The sequence below is a fragment of the Panthera uncia genome (assembly GCF_023721935.1).
Source record: "Panthera uncia isolate 11264 chromosome A3 unlocalized genomic scaffold, Puncia_PCG_1.0 HiC_scaffold_12, whole genome shotgun sequence".
Lineage (NCBI taxonomy): Eukaryota > Metazoa > Chordata > Mammalia > Carnivora > Felidae > Panthera > Panthera uncia.
The window spans coordinates 31,419,831-31,430,581 of NW_026057579.1; the positions used below are offsets into that span (position 1 = coordinate 31,419,831).

General features: G+C 52.6%; 1 protein-coding gene across 1 annotated transcript; it reads left to right on the top strand.

Moving 5' to 3' along the window:
- The first annotated feature begins 721 nt into the window (after positions 1-721).
- Positions 722-8,841, top strand: NTSR2 (neurotensin receptor 2). Its single transcript, XM_049652512.1, is given in 5 exon segments — positions 722-1,166; positions 1,169-1,299; positions 5,503-5,752; positions 7,611-7,701; positions 8,652-8,841. Coding segments are annotated over 5 exon segments (1,044 nt in total). The 3' UTR covers positions 8,779-8,841.
- The last annotated feature ends 1,910 nt before the right edge of the window (positions 8,842-10,751 follow it).

Below are 10,751 nucleotides of genomic sequence, written 5' to 3' on the forward strand. Positions count from 1 at the left end.
GGTTAAGGAGAGAGACTCATGAAAGGTTTGCAAACACGGCAACACACTTCTTTTCACTTCCTCCCCACTCTATGGGAATGACATCCTAAAGGGCTGGGAAAGCCTGATACCCCAAGGACGCATCTAACAGTGACAAAGGGATTGCTGGAGGATATTAGTGCGCCGTTCAGACGGCCCTTTAGCCAGAAGAGTAACAGCTGTAAAAGTTCTGGCAAGTCCTTGGACACCCGTCTCCCGAGCTGCACACACAGCAGCACAGCAAGGGGGCCTAGGTGCATGGTACCGCAGGATGCCTATTTACTGCTACGGGTTCGGAGCCCTCGCACAGACCGGCTCGTCTAATCCTCACAGAGATTCTGCAATGTAGATAATATATTTTAAATGCAGAAATGGGTTGAGAAGGGTTTAAAAAAAAAAAAAAAAACGTGCCCCAAGTCACCCATCCGGTAAGTGGGGCCCAACCCCTCCGTATCACCTTCCACCCAGCACAGTGCTCCCTGGGTTGAACTGAGCGGAGAAATGTAAACGCACCGAACGGGCTCACGCTCGCTGTCCAGTCCGGTCCGGTCCGGTCCGGTGTTGGCCCAGGGACGCCCTTGGCGGGGGCGGGTCCTCCCATTCCGGAGGTTCAGGGAGAACAGGAGGCGTTCGCTCTCCTCCCTGGGCAGCTGGCCGGGTCTCGGCGCAGGGAGAGGGAGGGAGCGCTGGCCACGGGGGAGGAATGGAGAGCGGCAGCCCGAGTCCCAGCCCTGGCCCTGCGCTGGGCCTGGACGCCCGGCTGGGTGTGGACACGCGCCTCTGGGCCAAGGTGCTGTTCGCCGCTCTCTTCTCGCTCATCTTGGCGCTGGGCGAGGCGGGCAGTGCGCTGTCCGTGCGCGTGGTGCTGAAGGGGCGCCCCGGGCCCCCGGGGCGCCTGCGCTACCACGTATTCAGCCTGGCGCTCTCGGCGCTGCCGCTGTGGCCGGTGGGTGTGCCCGCGGAGCTCTTCAACTTCGTGTGGTTCCGCTACCCCTGGGTGTTCGGCGACCCGGGCTGCCGCGCTTACCACTTCGTGCGCGAGCCGTGCGCCTACGCCACGGTGCCCAGCGTAGGTGGCCCGAGCGCCGAGCGCTGCCTGGCCGTGCGCCAGCCCCCGCGCGCCCGCCGCCTGCTGTCGCTCCTCTGGGCCGCCTCGCCCTGCCCATGGCAGTCATCACGGGGCAGAAGCACGAGCTGGAGAAGGCTGGCGGGGAGCCGGAGCCCGCTTCGCGCGTGTGCACGGTGCTGGTGAGCCGCGCCACGCTCCAGGTCTGCATTCAGGTAAGGGGGAGGCAGGCTCGGGGGCCTGTGTTTTCACTTCTGATACTCGCGATCTCCGCAGAAATTTGGGTCGCATTTCCCATTTTACAGAGGACTTGGGGAGAGGCTTGGCAGAGATGAAGCATTAAGAGAAGCCCAGATTAGAATTCAAAACTTAATTCTGAAAGTCTACACTCTTCCCAGTGTTACAAAAGTGGGGACCAAGCATTACCGGGTACGAGAATTACAGGGTAGGGAGGGGGAGGACTCTCAAAATATAGATTTCATAACCCAGCCTTTTTTTTTTATCATCAAAACTAGCCATTTTCAGTCCCATTACAGAATATCCAACTTAATGGGATTTTGTGGAGATATAAAAGAGAGGCCTGAATATTCAATATTAATGAAGGATTTCAGAAGAAATACATAGATTACTTGCAGCCTTACCAAGAATTTGGAAAAATATAAAGTTAAACCTGATTAGAAAACATTCCGCTCGCTTCAGAAGACGCTTACTGTGGTCACCACGGAGAATTACTCAGAGCTGACAGGGTAGGATCCCTCATTTTTAAAAATCCGCTTCCTATATCAGACATTTCTGCAGGTTTTCCAATCTGGACCTGATGCTAAAGGAGACAAAACCAAAAACACACCGGCAAGCAGAACGGGAGTGATACTAATGGGAGTGATCACGCAAGGGCTCCAGACAGCAGTCAGGAGGAGGGACCCCACTGACAACAGTGGGAGCTGCTCCTTCTGCCACATCAGGTGGGCCACTGGTGACCCGAGACCGCATCAGTCCAGCCCACACACCGCCTGCCACCATGCTGGCCCAAGCACATCACAGCCACGGAGCAGCATGTGTAGGGCACCCGTCTACCTCTCAGCAACCTCCACACAGGCTCTGAGCTCCAGCGGAATGATCTGGCTGAATAGTCAGATCACTGCAGCCCCTCCCTTAGACCTGACTCTCTAGCTCCCTGCTGCACCCTGTTGTGGCCGTGACAATGAACAAGCAACTACATGCTCAAAAGGCCTGGTAGCCAAGTTCCGCCAGTTTTCACAGACTAAGGCAGTAGCTTCCAGGCTGTACCTATCTTGGAACTGGGCTCGGGGAGGGGGAAGCGCCAAGCATGGTCTGTGTTGTGAATATGTCGCTTGCATAGCTTACTTTATGTGCTGCAGACCGACCAAGGCAGTAGAAACTGAAATCCGCCAGAGGCAAGCTTTTGACGTTCTACTGGTGAATTCCTTCAGCCTAACAGCATTATTCAACAAATGGTATATTTAAAAAATGTTTAACTTGAGACACACAGTCTATGTTAACACAACAAAATAACCGAGCTCAAATTAGGATTTTTTTGGTCCACCTTCCTTTTTAGTGTCTTGTCATTCATCGTCCATGTTCATCAGCGGGTTGTTTTTCTGTTTTGTTTTGTTTTGTTTTTGACTAAGAAAATGTCTCATCATTATTCAAAGTACAAAAAACTATACAGTTTTTCCAGAAATATTTCAAAACTCCCCAAGATTAATAACTAACGCATGAATATATTTTTACCTTCCACTTCTGTCTTGTCTAGGATTAAAGTGACAATTTGATAGTAAGTATGATGCTGTTGATAAAATGCTGCTTGGTTCTACAACAAACTCAAAACTATGTCCCACGTAGTGTTTTATTTTCCTCTTGGTGCTGATTTGTGAGCATCCATTAAGAAAAAAGCATGAATGATGGACTCCTTAAAGGGGTACAGCACCCAACCCAGATATTTTGTACTGATTTTAAAGCACTATTAAAATGCTCAGGTTTTTAAAAATGCTGACACAGAACCAATGAGGAAAAACTCTATAATACATGTACTTTGTAGATTTTTTTTAAAGTTTATTTTGAGAGAGAGAGAGAGAGAGAACCATCAAGGAAGGGACGGGGGGGGGGGGGACAGAGGACCTGAATCAGGCTCTGTGCTGACAGCACAGACTCCGATGTGGGGCTCCAACTCAACAAACCGTGAGATCATGACCTGAGCCAAAGTCGGACGCGTAACCGACTGAGCCACCCAGGCGCGCTATAATACAAATATTTTGGACTTTAAAACATTAAAACATTTAAAAAGCAGGGTATCATACAATAAACTTGTTGTTCATAAATCAAAAATTACCAAATAAAAAAACAAGGCTTGTTGCGTAAAACAGCTGTCCCCTTACCACCCCTGCACACTTCGGTCTATATTCTTTTGTCGAGGGGCAGCTGCCGGGCACCCTCACCTCTTGCTGCCCCTTCCTACACATTTCTAAAGAACGCGCCTGCTTGATTTCACAGTTTGCACATTTCATCCAGTGTCTCCTAGCGGGAGAAAGAAAGAGAGCGTCCCGCCCTCTGACTTTCCCATCCCTACTCTCCACGCCGTGCACCCGCACGCACCCCCTACCCCTCCTCCGGTGTTAATTCCGTCAGGGTATAAATTCAGTCTTGTGCTCTGTACTTACACCCTGTGACTATGTTAAAACATTCTTCACAGATGAACCATGTCACACATTTGTATTGCGTTGCCTTTCCAATATTACCTCTGCTTCTTGCTGTTAATAATGGTCTGTTTTCAGGGGTGCCTGGGTGACTCGGTCGGTTGAGCAACCGACACAATTCCGGCTCAGGGTACGGTCGCGTGGTTGTGAGATCGAGGCCTGCATCGGGCCCTGTGCTGAGTGTAGAGCCTGCTTGGAATTCCCTCTCCTTCTCCCTCTGCCCCTCCCCTGCTCACTGTCTCTCTCTCTCTCCTAAATAAATAAATTAATTAATTAAATAGCATTTAATAATGTTTTTTTTAATTTGCTTGGTTCCTGTGCATCTCTCATGCATTTTTTTTAATGTTTATTTATTTTTGAGACAGAGAGAGAGCATGAACGGGGAAGGAGCAGAGAGAGAGGGAGACACAGAATCGGAAGCAGGCTCCAGGCTCTGAGCCATCAGCCCAGAGCCCGACGCGGGGCTCGAACTCACAGACCGTGAGATCGTGACCTGAGCTGAAGTTGGACTGCCCAACCGACTGAGCCACCCATGCGCCCCTCTCATGCATTTTTAACTTCTCTACCAGAAGTATAAATACTATTTCAGTGTATTCAGAGCCATCCAGTCAACCACGAGTTCATCTTTCAGTCGCCCCCCCTTCCACCCCAGCGTCACCGGATGGCACAGCCAACATCTTACGTCACTCTGCTCTCCCAGCAGACACCCTCTTTCTGGACCCGGGTCTCCCCTTTATTGGCGTACAACCTTATTTTGGCGGAACATACGCTCTCGTAACCTCCTGTCACCTGAGAGAAGGCCCACAGAAGAAGGTGAAAAATTGAGAATTTCCACGTCTGGAAACGTTCTGGATTATCCTCACATTTGCCGTAAGATGGCCGGGCACGGAATTCTAGACAGAAGCCGCTTTTCCTCTCAAATTGTAAAGCATCGCTCCTCTATATTCTAGCTCCCACTGTTGCCTTAAAGAAATCTAATGCCATTCTGGTGCCCATCCTTTTCATGTGCCCTGTTTTATCCCTTTGGTGGCTTTCAAGGTCTTTATCCACAGAGTGTTAGAAGTCCTAAGAATGTGCCTTGATGGGGGCTTATTTTTATCCATTTTTTCCGGGCCCCCAGGCAGCCTTTCAGTCTGGAAGCTTCTATACCTCACTTTTGGAAAAAACTTTCTTCAAAGTGGCTTATTTTATTATTTTTTTAATTATTTTTTTAATTTTTTTTTTAACATTTATTTATTTTTGAGACAGAGAGAGACAGCATGAACGGGGGAGGGTCAGAGAGAGAGGGAGACACAGAATCTGAAACAGGCTCCAGGCTCTGAGCTGTCAGCACAGAGCCTGATGCGGGGCTCGAACCCACGGACCGTGAGATCATGACCTGAGCCGAAGTCAGCCGCTTAACCGACTGAGCCACCCAGGCGCCCCCAAAGTGGCTTATTTTAAAAAATGATTTCCTCCCTTCTGTTTTCTTTCTAGCACCACTATTACTTAGATAAGTGTCCTAAGCTAATCCCAAATGTTGTCTCTCCCTTTATTGCCGTCTCATCTTTCTGAGAATTTTCTCAACTTCACTTTATAACCCTGCTGTCACCCCCCCCCCCGCCCCCTCCTGCTGCTGCAGATTCCTGGGCCTTGGGCACAGCCTGAGGACCACAGCATCACAGAGCCTTGGGGCTGTCATAAGCCTTGGAATTACCTTTGCAGGTGAACGTGCTGGTGTCTTTCGTGCTCCCCTTGGCGTTAACTGCCTTCCTGAATGGGGTCAGTGTGAGCCACTTGGTGGCCCTCAGCTCCCAGGTGCCGTCCCTTTCTGCCCCCGGCAGCCCCATCCCCAACCACGTGGAGCTAATGAGCGAGGAGAGGAGGAAGCTCCCCCTGGAGGGCCACACCAGCCTGGTGAGACACAAGGACTCCAGCCGGCTCCGCGGCCTCTAGCATAGCATCCAGGGTCTCAGTTAAGTACTTGGTGACACTGCTACGAGAGGAAGGGATGGGGCTCCAGGCTGCCTCCGCTGATCCCTGGCCAAGTGACCTTGAGCAAGTTACCACCTCTCTCCAGCCCCAGGGGATCGTGTGGTCGCCAACAGGCTTCTATAAGGTTTGGTGGTATGATTACGGGGTAGAACGAGAATTCCACACACGAAACCCTCACCTGCTCCAGGGAGTAATACATAAAGACAAGTGAATACCTGCTTACATTTCAGGGAGCCTGGCCTGTGGATGGATGCAAGGAGCAGCTGTAGTCAGGGACCCGCAGCCCCAGCATTGAGGGCTCAGACCGGCTGGGTCCCCCACCCAGTTCCCCACCAGCTCCCCACTTTTCCTGCAACATTGATTGTTGGCTGGTTTTCCTAAGAACCTGGGTAAACTTGGCCTTGTAGGGGAGACATTAAGAGGCACGAGAAAGCCGAGGTCTCTCCAAACACCTGCGGTAACGCAGGCCCTCACTAAGGTCTGGGAACATGGAATAAGAGATCAGGTCTCTGCTCCCGTCAACCCACAGCGCTGGACGCAGGACAGAAACGTAAGAGCTAAACGTCATATGGTGTGACAGAAAGAGAGGGAGCACGTGACGCTGCTGGACCTTCTTCCATAGACAACAGGCAGTCATTGAGAGTCAACGCCCAAGAATGCAGGGAAGTTTGCTTTTGAGATGTTCTACCCAGAAATCTTTGGCGCGTGGGTTACGCAGTGCTTCTCAAACTTGTGTGTGCTTAAGAACAGCATGAACACAGGGGAAGGGAAGGGAAAATAAAAAGAGAGAGGGAGGCAAACCGTGAGAGACCGTTACATACAGGCAACAAACTGAGGGCTGCTGGAGGGGAGGTGGGTGGGGGATGGGCTAAGTGAGTGATGGGCATTGAGGAGGGCACTTGTTGGGATGAGCGCTGGGCGTTATATCTAAGTCACGAATCCCTAAATTCTACCGAAACCCTTATTACACTGGATGTTAACTTGGATTTAAGTTGTTTTTAAAAGTGAGCAAAAAAACCAAAACCAAACAAACAAAAAAAAACAGTATGGGGAGCTATAAAACACAGGCCGCTCGGACCCAACCCGGAGATTCTGATTCGGTTGCTCGGGGTAGGCCCGAGACTCTGTATTTCTACCAGGCTCCCGGTTGACGTCGCTATCCTGGTCCAGAGGCCACACCGGACAACAGAATGGATTTGCCAGTCACGGCAGGTGTGGAGGAGGGGAGGGAAGGGGTAGACGGTTAGCGACAAAGGGACCAAGTGGGAGACTGCCATCATAGTCCGGGGGAGGGGAGCTAGGAGCCCCTGGAGTGGGGTAGTAGAGGTGAGAACAGAGGAATCAAGACATCCTAAAGAAGAGCTTTTTAATAGATTGGCCCTAGGGGGTAATGGAAAAATGAACAGACTCTCTGGCTTACGGCTTGAGTGCTAGATGGCTGGTGGGGCCATCAGTCAATCAGAAAAAGGAACAGAAGAGGCTTGATGAGGCAGAGTTATCTATGCAGTTAGACGATCAGGTGGGAATAGCTATCCCAGAGTTAAAAGCATATTCCAGTGGCCAGGAGGGGGTTATAGAGGTTGTAGAAGTTTCTAGAAGCTTGTCAGTGTGCAGGTGGGAGTTAAAGTGGATATTCACCCAGACATCAGGGTAACCTCAGATTTGGCTACAGATCGAGAGAGGAGGGTGTCAGATAGCCTCACAGTTCCCTTCTGACCCTTGGACTCCAGGAACGAGTTCTAGGGAAATGCTCTTGTAAGCTTGGCGTCCTCCTCCCTAGAGACGGCAGAACTGAGTACGTTTGCTCTGTCACTCTGTCCCTCCCCGCTGTTGTGCAGGAGCCATTGTGGCCGTGTATGTCACCTGCTGGATGCCGTCCCACACCCACAGGCTCATGTACCGCTACGTCTCCAACGATGGGTGGACTGGGTTGGTGCAGCGGAGGGGCCCCAGCACGTAGGGAAGGGGCCACTGGGCTGCGCCTGGGACTTTCTATGCTCTCTGCAGGGATTCCCAGTCGCTGGGCCCTCTGGAACTCTGGCCTCCACTCAAGCTGGTCCTGTCCAGTCTGTGCCCTCAAATTCTCTGAGCTGGGGGTAGGGAACAAGGCGTTATCTACCAATTTCAAGGCCACGCGAGTGAGAGATCTTAGTGGTGATCAGGGCTACGGGCATCCTGACCACAGGATAGAGCTGCCCACAGGCTGGGGCAGGGGGAGGGCTGTGCTATGGCAAGGAGAGGGGCAGAAGCCTCAGAGCCGTGAGTCGAGGCGCTAACAAGGGCCCCCTGGACAGAGACCAGACCACGTACGCCCTTTGTGACACAACTGGAAAAGAGGAGAGAACCCACTGTCTTCCTTGGCGAATTCACCGTGTGCCTGATCGCAAGAGGAAGGCAAACATCCAAGAGAAGAGAGGCCCGTGTAGCCTCCAAGGAAACAGCTGTGTCGACAGGTGCCTCTTCTCGAGATCGCCTTGCGCCCCTCGCACACACGTGCACGTGCAAAGCCCTTCCGCTTCAGAGACTCTCCGTGACAAGGTGCATGGCTTCACTGCTCAGTGAAGCCACGTCTCGTGGACCACACCCAGCTGCGTGAAGCTCCCGGCGTCTCAGTGGGCAAGACAGTGGCCCCTGTCCGCCAGCAGGGGCCTGGGAACAGCGCACGGGGAGCAGGGACTCAGAGGCTGGGTGGAGCGCATCCGCCAGGGGCAGCTGGTGTGGATGGGACAGTTGCTGAGGTCACACGGGGCTTCCCAAGAGCAGAAACCGGGCCCTCCTCACCTGGCCCTTTGGAGGAGAGGCGCGGTCTCCAGGAGAAAGGGGTAGAGGCCGTGAGGAGGCGCAGGCCTTCTGACACACCTTCTGGGGTTCTCTGCCAGCACACTCTACGCCTACCTGGTGATAGACACCCTCTTCGTCAGTTCAGCGGTGACCCCTGTCCTGAACAACGCTGTGTCGTCCTCCTTCAGAAAACTCTTCCTGGAAGCCCTGGGCTCCCTGTGTTGAGAAGGCCACTCCCGTGGAACCCTGCCCCCCGAGGGAGCCCCGGAGCCCCACGGCTGCAGGTTCTAGGGATCCCTCAGACGCCCCGCGCTGGATGCAAGAGAAGAATGAGCAAAGCGGACCGTGACTGACTGCGCAGTCGCCTGGCACTCAGACAAGCAATTCGCTCACAGATAGTTCAAGCTCTGCCGTCAGGTGCAGACTCACCTGGACCCCCAGCCCCCACCCCCCCACTTCCCAGCTGTGTAACCGCGGGCGAGTTGCTCACGCCCTGAGCCTCGGTCTTCCCCTCTGCGCGATGGAGATGAACAGGACCCAGCTCTTAGAGGCGTTCAGAGACCGAAGCGTTCAGCACGGTGCCTACCGCGTGGTGAAAAACCAATTTTCGCTGGCATCGTTGTTGTTGCCGTTACCATTGCTGTTTCTCTCTCTCCTGTGGCTTACGCTCTTCGGCCGTGGGCTCAGCTGCCCCAAGAATTTCCACAAATGACAGTGCTCCGGGAGTTACTGCGCTGTCACGAGACTGCAGTCGCACTGTCCAGTCTTGCCCAGCAAGGGAGCAGCTGTTTGCACCAGGAGTAGGGCTCTGGGAGCTGCGGGAGTCAGGGGGGCACCAGCTCCCCTCTCCTGGCCTCTGGCCTGTGTGGCTGCCTCCAGGCGGCCCGTGGGAGGACAGATGTGCGACCGGCCTGGAAGCGGCAGGGTCCTGAAGTGCCGTTTCTGGGGGCATCCTGGTGGCCAAGTCGGCTAAGCGTCCGACTTCGGCTCAGGTCACAATCTCACGGCTCATGAGTCCGAGCCCCGCGTCTGGCTCTGCGCTGACAGCTCGAAGCCTGGAGCCTGCTTCCGACCCCGTGTCTTCCTCTCCCTCCCCCTCTCTGCCCCTCCCCTGCTAGCACGCACACACTCTCTCTCTCAAAAACGAAGTTAAAAAAAAAAAACCCAAAAAACGAAATGCAATTTCTGGAATACTGGAAATACTCTCATTCCCACTGTCATCTCACACACGGGGAAACAGAAACAGAGAGAAGAAAGGTACCGCGGCCACTACCTGGTAACCGGGAACGGAACCCCAGGCTTGGGACCGGGCAGCTGACGCTCATCAGAGTCCCATGCTGCTTCCGGAGAAGTCTGATGGCCAAAGAGGAACAGAAAGAAACTAAAGGCTCAACATTAAAGAACTGAGTGAATCGTGATCATCCACTCAGTCCACCCAAATCCTATTTGTTAGGCCACCCTTGAACAGGAAGTATAAATCTTATTTAGCAGCATAAACATACCATGGTTATACTATTCAAAAGAGAACGCAATGCAAAATTGCACTCTGATGCTATGTAGAAATCACTCGGGTGCATAGAAAGGGTCTAGAATGAAGCACTTCGTGAAAATGGCGGGTTGGCCAAGGAGGCACGTGTGACCCAAGCCCGGGGGCGGTTTCTGTTACCTTCACGCCAGCGTCTGAGCATAAAGATGCCTGGCGTGCAGTAGACACACGTTCGGCAAAAAGGATGGTGAACTGGTTTGTTGTTTTCTCATTTGGTGGCATCGTATCGTTTGCATGATACCTAAATAATAAATTTCAAATAGAAGTTAAGGTCCCCTAGTGTCGTCCCCTGGGCGGCACTGGCGTTGGCTGCAGGGCCTGGAGGATGGGGGTGGAGCCTACTTCCGTCACTTATTAGCTGTGGGACTCAAGCAAGTTCCTTCACCTGCTCAGGCCCACGTCACATCTGTGAAATAGACATCGTAACAACTCTCCCCTGGGTTTTAAGAATTAAATGGCATCGAAAATAGGGGGGGAAAAAGGTTTGAAAGCATAGTATCTCCCACCCAAGAGTCTCAGTTGGTAGTGGCTGTCATCGACAGGAAGGAAGCTTTTGGTTCCCAAATGCAAATTACCTTTCTAATTCTGTATTTGAACAACTTAAGCTCTATTTGTGTAGTTGGCTGCACTGTTGGCTTGCCTAAGATCGGAG